The sequence below is a fragment of the Balearica regulorum genome, chromosome 3 (genome assembly GCF_011004875.1).
Source record: "Balearica regulorum gibbericeps isolate bBalReg1 chromosome 3, bBalReg1.pri, whole genome shotgun sequence".
Classification (NCBI taxonomy): Eukaryota; Metazoa; Chordata; class Aves; order Gruiformes; family Gruidae; genus Balearica; species Balearica regulorum.
The window spans coordinates 71,507,448-71,524,606 of record NC_046186.1 but is presented as its reverse complement, the minus strand read 5'-3'; the positions used below and the strand labels follow the sequence as shown (position 1 = coordinate 71,524,606).

At 42.5% G+C, this 17,159-nt stretch overlaps 1 protein-coding gene across 2 annotated transcripts in view; it reads left to right on the top strand.

The window, feature by feature from the left end:
• Window positions 1-17,159, top strand: part of PLEKHG1 (pleckstrin homology and RhoGEF domain containing G1) — a 136,045-nt gene that overhangs the window by 76,412 nt on the left and 42,474 nt on the right. For both annotated transcript variants that reach the window (XM_075748417.1, XM_075748416.1), the window contains one exon: window positions 7,966-8,504. In XM_075748417.1, the coding sequence (XP_075604532.1) occupies window positions 7,966-8,504 (539 nt within the window). The remainder of the gene's footprint in view (window positions 1-7,965; window positions 8,505-17,159) is intronic.

The following is a 17,159-nucleotide window of genomic DNA, read 5'->3' as shown; positions in this document are numbered from 1 at the left end:
GATAACTTAATTCTTCAGTAAATTCTTAGCCAACTGGGAATTAGAGAATAACATCATTCCTAACCTCTATAAATTGCACTTATTGTTCAAGTTTAGAAAAATCAAGGCTTTGTTCCAAACCAAAACCAGGTCACCGTTCTCAACTCTTAATCCTGGTGTATTAATAATGTGGTCTTACGGCACTCTGTACAGCAGGAGAGAGGAGGAGAAGGGGCAGAGGAAGGGACAGAATTCCAGTTCCTAAAAGATAATGCAGATAAAAGCCAAACCCAGGGGATATGAAATGTTAGCAAATGAGAAGTAGGGCAAACCCGTTATTTTTCTGGCACATTTATGTACTATTTCATTGGTGATCGGCGTTAGACAGTAAAACAGAGAAGGCTTTGAGTTTCTAGTCTCCTGCTCTGACAGCTCTCAGTGCTACGGATATTTAAAGTGATGGGGGGTGAGGGATTGTTCTTGGGGAAATCCTCTTGTATGGGGTAAACTTGTGCTGACTGACATGTGAGGATGTAAGGGAGAGCTAAGGCCAAATGTGGGTGTGCAGAGATGAAAGAGCAGGGCAGAGCAAAGTAAAGGGCCTCAGCTCTGTTCTTCTCTCCCCCCACCCACAGTAATATTCATGAGAACTCGCTGTGCCTGTTCAGACCAGCGGCTCATGCTGCATCGCTGCAACCTCTGCTCACACCTAGCCTGATGAAGCAGACGTGGGAAGCTCTCTGTCACCAACTGCCTCTGGGTCAGTCTGTCACGGGGCTTGATTCAAGCCTTCAGAGTTCAGGAGGTTTGTCATTGCTACGTGTCAAAGCTTGCTGGTATTGTGTGTATGTCATAGGGCTTCACAGAAGTGACTGAGCTGTGCCCTGTGTCTGGTGGATGCTCTACACGACTGCCCAGGAGTTAATTAAAACCTCCCTCAGAGGTGATAAAAGCTCCACAGGCAAGGTGGGCACGAGGTGTGAGGAAGCAAAGGTTCAGAGCCGTGAATCATTAGTTCCTGACAGAAATGTGTGTGAATATGGAGCACAGCAAATGTATGGTAAATTTGCCACATTCGGGTTATTTGATTGAGTACCTGGGTGCTGTACTATGCATAAAGGACGCTGGGACCAGTGTTGGCTGTCCTGTGTCTGTGAGTGTGTCCAGGACTTATAGGTACATGGTGGCTCTGAAGTATTGCGCAGATCTTGCAAAAAGTGTGTGTGTGTATGTGTGTCTCTTAATGCAAATATATAAGTATTAAAAAACCCCAAACAACCAACAACTCAAAAACCACAGGAGAATGTGTTTGAGAGCGAGCCTATTTCAGTGATCTCAGACGTGGCAGCGGGTTGTAAACACCTGATCTTTTAGCCTGGGTGAAAGGGACTTTCACCCCGACGGCCCCAACGCTCAGATCAAAGTGTTTCACAGCTTTGCGAATGGTCTCAAGGCCGTCTTCGCTTCCTTTTCCTACCTCCGGCTTCTTGCTGAAAGGTGTTGTTCAAGGACCGTGCTCTTTAGGAAAACTCAGAACGAAGCTGAGGCCATGTTATGTACAAGGAGAGAGGGAGTGAATTTCAAGTATGATTTTAAAGACAGAGTATCTCTTTGTGGGCTAGGTTTGAGCATGCAGCTGTGAGAGCACACCTGGAAAGTGGTGCCAGCAGCTGGGAACTCTTTTGACTACTTTTGCCTCCCAGCTCCAAGACAGAAACGCATCACCCCCTCCGCAGGCCAAGAGATCCAACAGCTTTCCCACCGGTTAGCACCAATCTATATCCATTTTTTTCCTTTTCTCTGTTTCTTCATCTTTCTCCTGTTTCTCCTCTTACTATCCCCTTCCCTGCAAACCTCTTTTCTTTTTTTTTTTTTTTTCCTTTTACTTTGCTTCATTGTGATGTAGCACAGAGCACCTGATGGTTTGATTTTCATATTTTCTTCCAAAACTTTCTTCTCTCCCTTTAAAAAAACCCAAACAAAACACTGAAGCTTTGCAATGCCCTGCAAAACCCTGTTCCTGTTTATGTTGGGGCAGAGTAGGATCCAGAGTGATCCTATTGCCGAGGATCACCCTATGATGTCACAGGTTCATGAGAGTTTCTACCATAAACACAGAAATTTCACAATACCAGCAGGTGATTTATTTGCTTTACATGCTTATCGATATTGTCTGCAAATCAAGGAGCAAAGCGTAATAAACACTGTGGAAGCGGGGGCTGTATTTGATGTTTTCACAACGTTGTGCCTGGAAAAATGGAAGTTAGTGGGTGTTGCTCAGTGAAGTGTGCATTTTAAAGTTACCCACAGTGATGGCCATTGTCCTGTCCCTGAATTGCATGATGTCATGTTTCATTTAAAGCTCTTAGCGATGCCGAAGACTGTCGGTGCGCTGGGAAAAAGGCGGTGAGAAAGTTGTGAATCAGGTTTCTGTAAAGCCTTTGTGTTTAGGGTTTTGATAGATAAAAGCTGACTCATGCAATATTTCTGGCGAAGGAGCTGTACAGACTAGTAAGAGCTTCTCATTTTACCTGAGTGCCCAATGAGGTAATGCGGGAACAGCTGAAGGCAGAGCGTGCGTCTCCTCTGCCGCACAGGTAGGTCGTGAGTTGTTCGGAGAGGATTGGAAAAATAGAGAGGACTTGTTCGTCCTGGGTGCAAGGAGCCAGAGACATTCCTCGGTGGTGAGATACTGTCGGCGAGGATTTTCCCTTGCAATAACGTTCTCGGACATTAGCGTGCTTGGTCGTGACAGAGGCTATTCTGCTTTAAGGGGGGGCGGGGGGAGACAGTAATTTGACAGACAGAGGCACATTAGTTGGTGACTTTTTCCCCCCTTGTCATAAGATTTCTAATAAATGGGAGTTCAGTTAAAGTACTTGGCAGCATATTGTTTGTGACAGTTCAGACTAGAGATCTAATCCTGCAAATATTGTAGCTCTCAAATGTGATTTTGTTCACAGAGTGTGTTAGTTTCAGAAATGATATGTGTTTGTATGCCAAATTTAGTAACTAAAAATCTGCCGACCTTCACTTGAACAATATCCAGTGCAGAGGATATGGGGAGTGTATTTAAGATCATGTTTGGATTCTTGTAGTGAATGTATTTTAATCTTAGTCAGGCAGTTGTACAGCACTTACATTTCTCAGTTGCAGTGCTGAATGTAGAAATTGTTCTAAATAGTCTTGCTTAATTGTATCCACAGTGTGAATGCTTTATTTGAAATATGAAAATATCTCAAGGAAAATACAGGAAAGATTTCTTGTAGTCTCATCACTTTTATGTAGCTGAACTTCCAGAGGATGTGAAGCCTGTAATTTCTGGTAATGGTGACTTTGTAGATAACATCTGAGGTGCTCTTTTTCATGCCAGGAGAAAGGCAACAGCAATACTAATTATGAATATAAATTGACTTGTGAGCTTTTAGTCATGCAGTATGCCGTAAAAGGCCATGTGCAGTAAACAACTTGGAGGAATAAACACCTATATTTAGATAGGGTTCGGGGATCTTTGTATTTAAATATAAAACTGCCTTAAAGCACTTTATCTCTCATTGTATGCTAATGTTCTAGCCTAGCCAAAGCTGCAGAGATAATGGAAAACCATTTATCATTACCATGAATATAGTTACAGGAAGGAGGTGTTTGTTAAAGAAAAGTGAGTGATAGAAGAAGTGTAGGCATTTTTTGTCAGAACTTGTTTATGACTGCACGCTGAAAACATGAGATACGCCAAGGTAGTTGCTTTGCATGTGCCTTCAGTGTTGTCGCTAATACTACAGTTGCCTGTTGGGGTGAAACGTGAGTGTTTCTTGCTCTTGCACGGCTGTAGAGTAGGGCCGTGTTGTCGTCGTTCTTGCTGGGGAGCGCTCTGGGGTTGTGCCATGCCTCTGTGTGTGTGTGTCGGGGGGGGCAGGAGGGAGCAGGAGGTTTGCAGGGGCTGGGGACGGGGGAGAGGCTAACTGAATTAATGCAAAGGCACCAACAAGAAATGACCTTGTTCGGGGAGCATGTTTCCTTATGAGTACGGACCAGTAGTAATTATCCTCCTTTCAGTGCTGAACTAACAAGTAATTACTGTTATTCCTTAATTAAAGTATGCAAATGGAAGATTTTTTTTTTTTTTTCCTCCTCCCCAGACTGAGTTAAATACCGTTATTCACAGCTCACAAAAGTTCTCAATATAATTTTGGTTCATCATTGAATAGGTTTGGTAAACAAAAGAACGCCTAACACAGAAAGCAGTGAACTGGGTCAGGGCATATGAGACTTGCTCAGAGCGTGTGCATCCCTGAGGGTCTGGGGGTGCCTACAGTCACACAAACTGTTTGCAGCCTGAGTTTGGTGAATGCACCTGTGGGTGCTCCTGCTGCAATTGCTGGGGGGGATGGGGTGTAAATCAATGCCGCAGGGTATGGGAGAAATGAACTTGCTTTTTATAGTACATTTGTATCAAAGACAGAAATTTGTAAGAAGTTACAGGGTTTGCAAAGGCACTGGGTCAGTTATGATATGTCGAGGGCAATCTTGGGGCAAGCCGTTCCCCTCTCCCCTCACTCTCATTAATTGACCTGTGAATTTTTCATAGGGCAGTCGGTACAGACCTTGGGCAGCTGGCGCAAGACTGAACTTACTTTGCAGTAAAACTATACCAGAGCTCCGAAATGCAGACCCTGACGAGAAAAGAGGGTGGGCATGTGGCTGTGGTAATGCGCTGGATTCAGCTGCTGCCTTTTCTGATGGTCTTGTGACTGCAGAAATAATCTAAAATACCTGTTCCTGATTTCAACAGCGGTGCTAGTGCTAATGCTGCCTAGTCTCAGAGGGGTTCCTGAAGATAAACCTGTGAAGCCTTGGAAGATGTAGAGATCCTGCGTTACTGGGAAGGGCTATGGGTTTGTAACAGCTACCTGTAGCTGAGGCAGAAACTGAGGGCTGGGCAGAGCCAGGGCTTGTCCCCAGGTCCTGGCTTCCGCGAGCTGGGTAAAAGGAGTTTGGTAGAGGACTCGCCAGCTGACAAAAGGAAGATGCTTCCTGGTTTTGTGCCACGCTGGAATCTCCAGTCCCTGGGTCCTGCCTTTCTGCTGGGTTCACCAGCTGCGTAGGTGCCATCTGCATGGACCCCGAGAAATGTGTTTCACTGGTCAGAGACGTAATGGACAAAATTTTAGCAAAAACTAAAGAAGAATAAACAGAGAAGCCAAATGATCAATTTACACCTGGCTGGGAAAGGAGCAAGAATGAAGTAAAAAATAACTTTTGAGGCTAGCAGTCAGGGTGAGGCTTTGAGGACAAAACAGACCAGGATTTTCAAGTAGGAAATAGTTTGCTTGGTGTAATTTATGTAGAAATACACAAGAGTAGTCATTTGTATAAAAAATGGAGGCACTTGAGTCAACTGTTGCATGCAATTAATTAGCCATGCCTAGCAGGTGCCTGGGGTTTGCCAAGGTCAATGGGAATACAGGTGTTAAAGAGCAAGCCCATTTTAACTATTACAACTAATCCTTGTTGGTTTTTTTAATAAGCAATGATATTGTCATTAAAAAAGACAATAAGGGGGTTTGTGTGTGGTGTTTTTCTAAGACATGTTAAGATCTCCCAATGTTTCTGGCTACAAGTATGTCTTATGAAAAACTACTTTTAACATTTATTCTGACTCCAATTTCATTGACCTGAACCATGTTTTGTTTGGTTTTTATATTAATGAGCTTGACAATGTTTGTGAAGCAAATATTACATATTAATGCCTTCAGGTTATCTGAGAGGCAGACCGCATATCAGTGAAACAGGAAGAAAAGAGCATGGAGTAATGGAATGTCACAGGAACCCTTTATTTCTCTCCCTAAATGTGGCTAATCAGGTGTTTTTGTCATGTAATTTTAGTAGAATATCTTGGAGTAAGTTAGCGGAAGGGTATCCCTGTTATCTTGTTTATCCTGTGCATTTTTCAAGGGGGTTTACGTCTGCACAGCAGCATTGTGCTTTCTAACTGAATGTGAAAAATGATCCAAAGCTGATAACAAAAATACATTTTTTCTTATCAGAAATGCATACTTTCTTATCACAAGCAATAGGAAGGTAAACATCTTTGTCCATGCTTATTTGGAAACAAGAGAACCTCACTGCATGTGTCGGTTTTAAATATTTTCCTAGTTTATTGCTTTAGATTTTGTTTTGGAGTTTGTACTTGATGTGGTTTATTCAATAAGGGTAAGAAAATACACTTCTATGCTGCAAAAACCAGAAGAACCTGGCCCAAAGAAAAGCTGTAGATTTTCAGACTTCAAGGTAAAACCCAGGGGTACAGAGGTGCCAAATTAGGTTTCTAATCTAATGGCCAATTTCTGACCCATGTAATGAGCAAATTACTTTCAGTGTTAATTCCACGCATTACCTTGAGGGAAATACTTCTTAACAGAAAGCTAATACTATCATCACCGAAATGGCAGTATTAATTACTCAGGTACAAATGAAATCTTATGCATTCAAGATAGGCCAAATAAATCAAGCATTCTTCTCCGTGCTTTTTCTTTTGGGGTTTTTCTTGTTTGCTTTGGATTGGATAGTTTTATTTTTAATTTAATAGTAGTGTTTGATTTTGAAAAAGGAGAGAGTGGCTTTCTGCTCTGAATGAAATTCTCCCTCCCCTCTCCCCCAGACGAGGCTGCAGCAGGAGCCGTGTCCAGGAGGTTTCTCCTTGTAATTGCACAGCGAGTCTGCCTCAGTTTAAGAAGGGCCACCTTAAAGGTTGGGCGGGTTTAGTTTGCAGCTTACTGACGTTATGGTTTCTTTCCTGAAACTGCTGTCTAGAGCTGTAATTGTCGGTATGATTTTTGAAAAATGAGGTTGTCACTGGAGTAAAATAAGGACTAAACTACCACTGCGTGGGTAGCTTCAGAACTGATTTTCTTCTTAAGTTGTCACAAGTTTCCGGTTTGCAGAGGACAGACATTCAGAAATTCTTTAAGTTTGAGGCAAGGCTTTTTTGGGTGGACACTTCTTGCTGAAACAAAACCTTCCACTATTGAATTTACCTGCAGCTGATTTTGCAGATTCTCATGGTGCATCACGCACAACTTGGCCAGAGAGAAATCTGCATTGCATCGAGGACACTGTCCTGCAGGGCATTTCAGCAATAAAAAAAGAAAGTAGAATTGAAATGCCGACAGGAGGACAGACATCTTACTTTGTTATTGCACTGATTTGAAAAACAGCTTTGGGTCAGTTCAGCAGGGGGTAATATTCTGGCTTGAGTTGAACAGTTTTAGAATGACTTATTTTCCCAGTAGAAAACTGAAATATTTGGCAGCACTCTTTCCTGCGGGAACTCTTTTTTCAGAAGCTGCGTTATTTTCATTGGGAAATCGTTCCGGTTTTAGTGTTTTTGTACAAGCCACAGAGCCGGTAATTGATAACGGCTTTTAGTTTTTGTTTGACTGTTGGCCTTACAGTATTCAAAACGAAAGATACTGTCTGGTATCACTGTGTGATTCTTGAGTTTTCCAAGGCCTCCAAACCAGGGTCAGTGCTCAGCTTGGAGGTAGCAGGGACTGCTCCCAACAGAGATTTGTTGGGGGGTTTTGTTTGTTTGGGTTTGGTTTTTTGGTTTTATTTGGGGTGGTTTTTGGTTTTTTTTTTTTTAACCTTAGGGAAAATCTTTGAGTCTTATTTCTCTCCTGTGCTGAGCCTGGGCAGCGCAGGCACTAGCGCCAAGCCCAGCGCACTGGCACAAGGAGGAGGTGCCAGAGGCACAGATCTGAGCAGGAGGTATGTGGTGCCAGTATAATAGCCCCCGGGGGGGATCCCCACCACCTAAAAAGCATTAGAACCACAGCGACCCCCAACTCACGTTGTTCTGGTTGTATTTCAGTTAAATAGAGTTGTGCTAGTTTTGTATGCAAAAAGGTTAAAAGTATCTGTTGTCAACTTTTGTATTATGTGGAGCAGCACCAGTAAACCCACTTCTTCTGTTTATTTTTTTAGATGACTTCCACTTGCCTCTTGATGTTTTACCAGCTGTGACGGAGGCTCTTGACACCAAGACGAAAGGGGAAGATTTGCACAAGGAGAGCAGACCTTTCCGCTACTGTGAAAAAAAAACCATGGACTTGTCAGACAGTGACCGTCCCGTCAGCTTTAGCTCCACTTCCTCCTCTGCTTCCTCCAGGGATAGCCACTGCTCCTTTGGAAGCAGAATGACCTTGGTTTCAAACAGCCACTTGGGCTTGTTCAACCAGGATAAAGAAACAGGTGCCATCAAGCTAGAACTGGTCCCAGCCAGGCGATTTTCCAGCAACAAGCCACGCAAAAACTCCCCTGCGGAGCAGGAGGATCCCGAGGAAGGCCTTGAAAAAAGGCTAAGCATGCCAAGGAAAGCAGAAGCAAAAGGAGCGAGCAAAAACTGCGCAATGTCCCTGGTCACAGAGCCCACTAGTCCCAAGCTCCTCTACGTAGACAGAGTCGTCCAAGAGATTCTGGAGACGGAGAGGATGTATGTGCAGGATCTGAAAAGCATTGTGAAGGTAGGAGTCTTGGTTAGCATGGCGTTAACTGTTCCATAAGGCTATTTTTTACATTGATTTCACAGTAGGACAGATGGACCTGATAATGGAGTTGGCATTTGCTGGTCTTTATAAATGAGTATAACGTCATTGTTCTTGTATGTTTCTAGTTTTTATTTGATTAGATAAATCTAAGCTGTTACTATGTGTTCATGAAGAAATAACTGAAACACAATTCTACAGTTGACAGCTGTAGTGAACAAAGTGTGGTAAATTCTTTGCAATAATGTTTATTTACAAAAAAAAAAAAATACAGTGCTCAGTTTCCCAGAATGTAAAGCAAGAAGCAAGCAGCAGACAGCTTGTTTGCCCCTTGAAATGCTTTATCTGAAGGGTCTCACTTACTGATCTTTTCCCCCCTCACCAAATCCTAGTCCTGCAAGTTCTTTCCTGCCTTTTTCTCTGTCTCTCTTTCATGCAATTCACAGCTGCAGTCTGTTCGCTCCATGTCCTTGGCCTGTAGTATTGAATATGGCATGTGTATTTGCTGGAAAACCCTATCGTTTGGCTGTTATATGAAGGAATTACATTTTCTTTAATGCTAATTCTGAGTGAGTGGTGCTAATAAATGGGTGTAGCATTTATTAGCAGCAGTGAAGTTTTTGTCCAATCCCCAGATGAACGGTATCTTTTATTTCCCCTTTCTAGTACAGGGAAAAATATGGATGAGTCCTTCTGTGGATTGTTCTGCTCACTCGATGTTACTTGTAACTGTGCCATCAGTCAAGTTCTCTTGTGTTTTTGAAGATGACAAGTCCCTTAGCTGTTGTTTGTAGTCTGCATACTTAACCTGTGTGTGTAGGACTACCCACAGAGAAGGATTTCTTGGGAGGCACATGTTTGATGCGGTCTTTATAGAATATATAGCTTTAGGTAGCTGTATACAGTCACCTGCAAAAGAAGGTATCAGTCAGCTGTAGACACTCTCCCCACCCCGAGTTCCAACCTGCTTGGGCCCCCAAGCAATGAGTGGGGAAAAAACTCTAAGGCTTTGATAACAGAAATGTACATCATGATTAAACACCCCCATCCCCCAGGAGTTCTCACAAAGAAGGCTTTTTCTGCAAGACTTTATTGGTTTCTGTAGCTGCTGCTGTTCCTCTACCTTCACTGTTGCCCGAGTTTCATTTTGGAGTGTTTAAGGTTGTCATATGCTGCAGAAGCCAGCCAGCTTCTGTGCGTAGTCACTGTTCACTAGGCATGACCTCTGTGGTTTTGGAAAAAGCTCTCACTCGTCCTCCTATGCAGTAGACTATACAACTTGAGGAATTAGACACTATCGTTAAAATCTTGAAGCAGATTTTCTATTTACAAGTAGGAAGGCTAACAAGTGCTTGCTAGAAATACTTTAAGCATTGCTACAGTAGCTGCAGAGTAAATGTGGCACATGCACTTGAAGTTATGAAAGAACAGGAGGAATTTACCTGTGAAATACCCCAGCATATTTCCTACAGCAATTGATAAATAATGAATCTTGAAAGCTTTGTGTGGCAGTAGACAGCCTATCTGAGAGATGGAGTGGTTGGCAGTGGGGCTTTTCTTAGGTAGGTGTTGAGGATCTGAGGGCTTAAAGGAGCTCCTTCCCAAATGGCGAGGACAGTGGGGAACCAGCTGCCTCAGGCTGTGTGTGTTCTTTGCTTGGTCTTTGAGGAGGGAGGTGTGACTGGAAGCATGTTACAGAGGAACCCATTTTATATGTTTCTCAGGCTTCTTTTCTCCACAAGTTGCCTTAGCAATGCTGCAGTAAGTGACCTAACCAAGGGTGGTGGTTGTGAGAAGGATGGGAAGACTCCACAGACATCTGCAGGAATGTCGCAGCCTTGCAGGCTTTGATTATATGGGCCTCTATGACTTGAGGCCATTTGGTTTGGCAGCCAGCTGACTGGTGCTGAGCCAAAATAAGATGAAGGGAAACGGCTTGATCTGTCTTATTTTCCAGATAAACATGGGTCAGATTTTGGCAGCTGGTTAGGAAATGGGATGAGAATGGGAAAAGGGGAGCTGGGGAAGGATCAAAGGACAACTGCTGGCCAAGAAGTGTGTGGGAACTGAAGAGATACATGAAGGTGGGAGCTGGTGGAGGAAAGCATAAGCAAATGAACCAGTGCTAAGTGGACAGAGAAAATCATTAGAGGGAAAACAATATGAGGAAATGAGAGAAAACGCAGGAAGTGGAAAGTTGAGGGGAGTATGAAATTGGTTGGAACTGGAGCTGTCTAGCGAGTTTTGCAGCTGACTGCAATACAGCAGCTTATGTACACAGACTAAAAATAGTAAAAAGGTGGTTTTGTTTTGGGGTAGGGTTTGGGTTGTTTTTTTTGCAGGGGGAGGGAGGAAGACAAGCAGGGCAACCCAGGTACAAAGAGCTAAAAGCTGAAGAGATGGCAGACTGAGGATGGCATAAGAACAAAAAGGGAGAAATGAATAGGTACTATTTTAATCACCCTCTATACCCAGCTGAGAACTGTCAGTACAGATTTAGCTGATTGCTTTTTGTCTCGTGGTAGTGGGGATTTGCTGATACTACCTTATCTGTAGACAATGGAAATGTAGTTAAAAAGAACATGGTCTTACTGTTATTTCCAGGCTTTGAGACAGGTTCTAGAGCTAGAACTGAGAATTTGTTCTCTAAATTTCTGGTGTAAAGCAAAGCATATTTGCCTGTGATGCACCGTCAAGCTTTTTGGGGGGGTTGAGAGGGGGTTGTTTTGGGGGAGTTGAGAGGATTGGGGGGGTGTGTTTGTTTTGTTTTTTAATACATCTACACTCTTTCTCATCATCCAGCTCATTAATGAATATCTTAAACAGGACCCCAGGGGTATGCTGCTAGTTACTGGCCTCCAACTAGATTTTATGCCTTCGATCAGCACCCTCAGGGCCTGTCCGTTCAGGCAGTTTTAAATCAACCTCACTGTTTATTTATCCAACCCATACTTCATCAGCTTGCCTATGAGGATCTTATGGGAGACAGTGTCAAAAGGCTTTCTGAAGTCAAGGTAGACAATATCCACTGTTCTCCACTCATCTACCAAGCCGGTCATTTCATTGTAGAAGGTTATCAGGGTGGTTCACTTCCCCCTGGTGAATCCATGCTGGCTATTCTTGATTACCTTCTTGTCCTTCATGTGCCTGGAACTGGTTTCAAAGTTTAGTTGTACACAAATGGCCCATTAACATGGATGGTGTGAAATTGCATGTGGGATCCTGGTACTATTCATCTTATCCAAAGTCAGCTCATTAAGATTTAGCCTAGCATAGTATTTTGGGCAGTGTCCTTTCAGCCTATGTTATGCTTAAAACATGTAGAGTTACCATGCTTGACATAAAAGACTATGGAGTGAATGGGGGAAAATAGAAATTCACCCTTTTTGATGCCTTTATTGACCTAAAGCTGTTAGGTCATTAATAAGTAAATAAATAAAAATAAACTAAAAAGGCATAACTTCTATTGGCTTTTGAGTATCTGTGTGGTCTTTGTTCTTAACAGCACCAAAATGCTAGACACATGTAGAAATCAACTTCACAGGACATGGCTAATGTGATCTTTAACTGATACTGTAGACCTGCTGAGGTTCTCCAGCTTTCTTTTAAATTGCTGATAAGTATTTCATGGGCTTAGGATGAGTAAGAGGAGGCCATACAGGCACTTTTTGGTTCCTTTTGCCTCAAGATATGCTTTAAAAACAACTGCTTTTCTAGTCCTTACAGCCATTTTGTCTGTGACCTGAAAGAACAGTTGAATTATGATTGTTTTGGGGTACACTGCCATGATTCTTGCACAGGCAAGCATTGTAACAAAGGTAGAGTGAACTTTTCCATTGTTTGGTATGTTTTATCAGATGATCTGTTCAGTATAATTAAAATTTTGAATTAGTACAGCTTGAAGCATGTTTTGGGCAAGTTTGTGTTGAGAAATCTGATACCTTTGCTTCCTGCTTGTGTCATGCTGACAGGTGTACTGGCCAGGGCAGAACCTGCAGACCTTCTCCTCTTCAGGACCCAGCCTGACTTTGTCAAGTAGTAATTTAGTTAGAGTAGGCATAAACTTCAATTTGAGTGACTGACTTCAGTAACTTTTTTCCTGAGTAAAATGTTGTCCCTGAGTTTATAATAAAAATGTTTTACTTTCGCAGCATATAGGGGTCAGAAGCCCATATTCATAATTTGTACAAATGCTCGTAACTGTAGAAGACAACATCCACTTCTGTGTTTTACCTTTGCAAAATGAAAGAATAATGCAAATGTGCTGTTATAGTGCATGCATCTGTCATGTGACATTAAATACACTCTCACAGCGATATCAGCCCAACTAGAGAACATCCAGATCCACTGCATGAACCTCAGCCATTTGATATAAGAACTCCTATCAGTAAAATAATATTGGTAAAATAGTCATTGTCATCTATACAGTAACTAGAGGGGAGTGTAGCATGTGTTGTCAGTGCATTTCACAAATATTTGATTCAAACAGAGGTTGAGCTTCAGGAATCTTGAACTCCATCTGAAATCTGGGAGACTTCCTTTACATGAATGAGTTCCTCTACCCTTTCACTCCAAACGTGGCTTTTTTAAACCGTCACTACTGGACTAGTTGAAGTCTCTCTCCTATCTCCTCTCCAGATCTTTTGTCCACCGCCTCTCTCTTTTTTTTATATTTAAGATTCCTCATGCAAGCCTTCTAACCTCGGAAGTCCCATTCTTCTCTGCACAGTCTTGTGCCTATGGTCTCCCTGCCCATCTGTCCTAAGTCTTCTCTCAGTAAATCGTATCCTCAACTCCTGTGAGTTCATATTGTCTCATTTCCTCATGTGATTTATCACTTTTTAGTCTTTCTCGTTCCCATGTTCACAGTGTCTGCTGACTCCAGATCTCTCTCCGTCGTTCTCTTGGCGGGTCTGAAGATACTTAAGTAACTTGTCACAATCTTTTTGCCAGATCTGTTGTAGTTCTCCCTCTATACCTCAGCTTTTTGTTCAGTCTTTCATTTCTTCTGACAAAGTTTTCATCACCGTTCCTAATTTTTCTGCCCTCTTAAGTTCTGCTGACGTTCAGTCTCCGTCTTCTACGGTCCGTCAACCTTTGTTCCTGTTTTCTCCGTCCCATCTTTCTGTAGCTCTCCTTTGTGTCTCCTCTGCCCTGGAACTGCACAACGCGCTTCTCCACATTGCATAAGGTTTGCAGAGGGTCACTGAGACCTTCCCCCCAAAATGGTCAAATATGTAGAGATTTGAGCAATGACATAAAGTCTCCATTATGCCCCTGTCTGCTGCTGCCCCTCCTTGAGATGTGAGGGTATGGTTCATGTCCCTGCTAGTCAGCCTGGGGCTGCTTTTCTTCTCGGGGGAAAGGTCACCAAAATTTTTCGACATGAACAAAGGAAAAAAAGGGCGTTCTTTCTCAAAAAGGCCTGGGGGAATGCTTTTGCTGAAATCTCCTAAAACAACTCAGCAAGGAGGCAAGTTTCTGGCATGGAAAGCTTCATCCAAGGTGAACCAGTCTGTCGAAGTTATATACCCCTTGAGAGGGGTGGGGAGAAGCCTTGTAAGGGGAGAAACTGGACATTTGCAGTAGATTATGTGCTGTGGCACCAATGATTAAGGGAAGCCCATCTGTATCAGAGTTTTATTGTTCCCGGTTTCCTGCTTCCCGGTGCTGTGGTTAGAGGATGTCTCTTTCTACATTTTAGGCAATTAGTTAAAAAGACAACTCTGAAGACGGCATGTGCGCCTTGTTGTTTCTTGTGGTGTGTCAGTGCAAGTGTAGCTGCTTGTGCACTGCATTTTTGGATAGCTTAACTCAGAGAAAGTTAGTTCCTCCTAGTTTCAAAAGGTGGGAGTCCCAATACAGCTAAGGTATCCAAAATGTTTGTTCCCACATTATACTTAATTTCTATTTGCAACCTCTTTTTCTATGGCTGTTAACCTACATGTCTGAGGAAGGTACCTTTAGATTGCTGACATAAGTTGCGTGTAAAGATGTTCTCTGGAAGAGTACCTCTGTTTCGCAGTACAGAATTCCGGCACCCACCAAAAAGAAATGGTTTGATTAGCAGAGCTGCACTTTGTGAGCATTTTGCAGATGAGAAATTTCACAGGGTCCTTCAATGGAAAGTTTATGGAATGTTATTGAGAAGATAACTGTGATGTGAGAGGATGTACAAGTCCATCCTGTATAAGCATCCTGAATTTTGTGGCACTGCTCTAATCATCAGACTGTAATGATGGCATTCTTCTGAGGTTTTTCATCACTTTTATTTCACTCATAGGGAGGGTCTCACAATTAGTTTTTTTTTTTTTAGTGCATTAAGGCCAGAAGTTAGTGTACCGTATCAGTGGCTGTAAAGCTGTGGAGCAATACCTCAGCTTCATGTATAGGCACTGCAGGTTTGCAAGTCTAGTCTGTCTGACAAAGATTGCTGACATACTTCATTTATTTGTCTTAAATCTTCAGCACAAAAGAGAGAACGTAGGTGATGACTGCGTGATTTTTAGGCAGTTTACTTTTAATTTCCTTATGAACAGAGTGATGATTTAGAAACAGGCTCTTCTCTCTGGGGCTAGCTGCAGAGCATGTCCCACACAGAGAGAAAAGACGTTTAGTTCAGATTTAAAATAAAACAGTGATATTCAGAGTGAGATTCTTCCTTCTTCAAAATTTGTCTTGCTATGACATTAAAAAGTAGTTAAAAGCAGGTTAGCACACATGCTGTTCTTTCTGACTAGGAACTGATCCTTATGCATTTAGAAAATTTGGATCAGCAATTTCAGTTACCCACAAAACAAATACTATGACTATGGCAGCGATAAGTTTAACTGTGATTAGTATTTGTATGCTTTTGAGCTGATGAACTTTCTCACTGCTTGTTTTTTCATCCATAAAGGAAGAGCTGTGTCAAATTCTGATCGACCTCCTCAGGGAAAGCATGGCTTAAAAGCAAGGAAAACTTTTCCCGGTAATATTGAGATGTGATAGCTGAAACAAAATTATGCTTGAGGATCTCAGTATGTATCTAAGAGGCCTTCTTGAAGTCCGTGAAGTTTGAACAGATCTATAGCAGTATAAATTGGAGCAGAAAAATGTCCCACTTCAAATTTATTACAGATTTTTTTTTTTAAAGCAGCTGTATTGGAGAATGTTAATGTTTTGTTTTGGTTTGGTTTTGGATTTGCTGTTTAAAAATCAGGACCATAATCCACACTGGAGACTGTTGAGAGGTGAGGTGTCTAGTAACACCACTAGGTTTGTTACCAAACAGATATAAACAGCTGTTCTGGCTACCCTTAGAGAAATACCTAAAGTAAATCAGACTTCTTTCTTCTGAGGGAGTTTTCCCTGCAGACTTCTTGCTTCCTGCATGTGAGCCATATTAAACATCCTAAAGCAACCTGAAGTGATGGAAGTATACACAAAACTGGTGTTTGTGTCGTAAATAGTGTTAGGTGAGGTTATTTCTGAAACTTCAAGGTCCTGAACAAAAATATTTTGCCAGCTATGCATGCTTTAAGCTTTTCATCATCTGTACCCTTAAATGAAATGAAAATGAGCAGAAACAGACCTCAAAACTTGTTTTTCTGGGCATATGAAAGAGATTCTGAGCTTTGGAAAAAGATGTTTCATAGCAGTACAGTAGGAATATATTGTGTTGTGAACAACCAGGAGTAACCTAACAAACCACTTAGGTGGTAAAGGCAACTGCTCATGTTGTGGCATGAAGATGGAGCTGTTTGTAAACTAACCTCATAGGAAATACGCAAAGCCAGGGTTAAATATACTGACTTTTTTTTCATCACTACTTGATCTTATTTCTGCTAGTAACATTCATAAATGTCTTTCAGCATGTTCCCAAGTATTTGAAAGACACTGAAGAAAATGTCATCGTTGCCTTCTGTTTTCTCTACCTCTACTTTGCATCCAGTTCTTATCTTACAGCTAGATTGCAGAAACTTGTTGGGACAGGGATTGTCTTTGTCAGGTGATTGCCGAGCTTCAGCGTACGGCTGGGACTGCATGCATTAAGACAGCACAAATACATAGCCATAACTTGGGGTTTGCTTTTAAGGTCAGCTCTGTGTTTGGACAGCACAAAAGAGTGAGTTATATTGCAGTAATAAATGAGCTGTCTATAAATGTACAGTGAGCCTTTCTCAAATTCTGGCTGGGAGAGAAGCGGGAGGGATGACTGCTGCTCTTCCAGGGAGCTGCAGAATTGCCGAATAGCCCGGCTGCCGCTGCTCTTGTCCTTCCTTTTCTTGCAACAGGGTGTAAATCGCTCAACCGTGCTGTTTGCAACCTCCTACCCGCTTTCTAAAAGCGAATGAGTATAGATAAAAGGGTAAAAGTTAATTTTCTGTTCCAGACAGCTTTATTCATTTGGGAGGGTGGAGGGGAGAGAAAGATGAAGTTAAATAGACTGTGCTATTTGAGAGCACTGGCGGCGGGCAGATTCCTCCGGGAGTGAAACCTCACTCCTGTGACTGTACTGAGGCTGGAGCGGGAGGTTGCATCCCTGGTTAGTGGGATGTATAGACCCCTTCCGCAATTCCGAAAGTAACAGAAGAGACATGTCTTCACCTCCACCCTCCGGCTTGCTGTTCCTCACTGCAGCGCGTGAGGAGC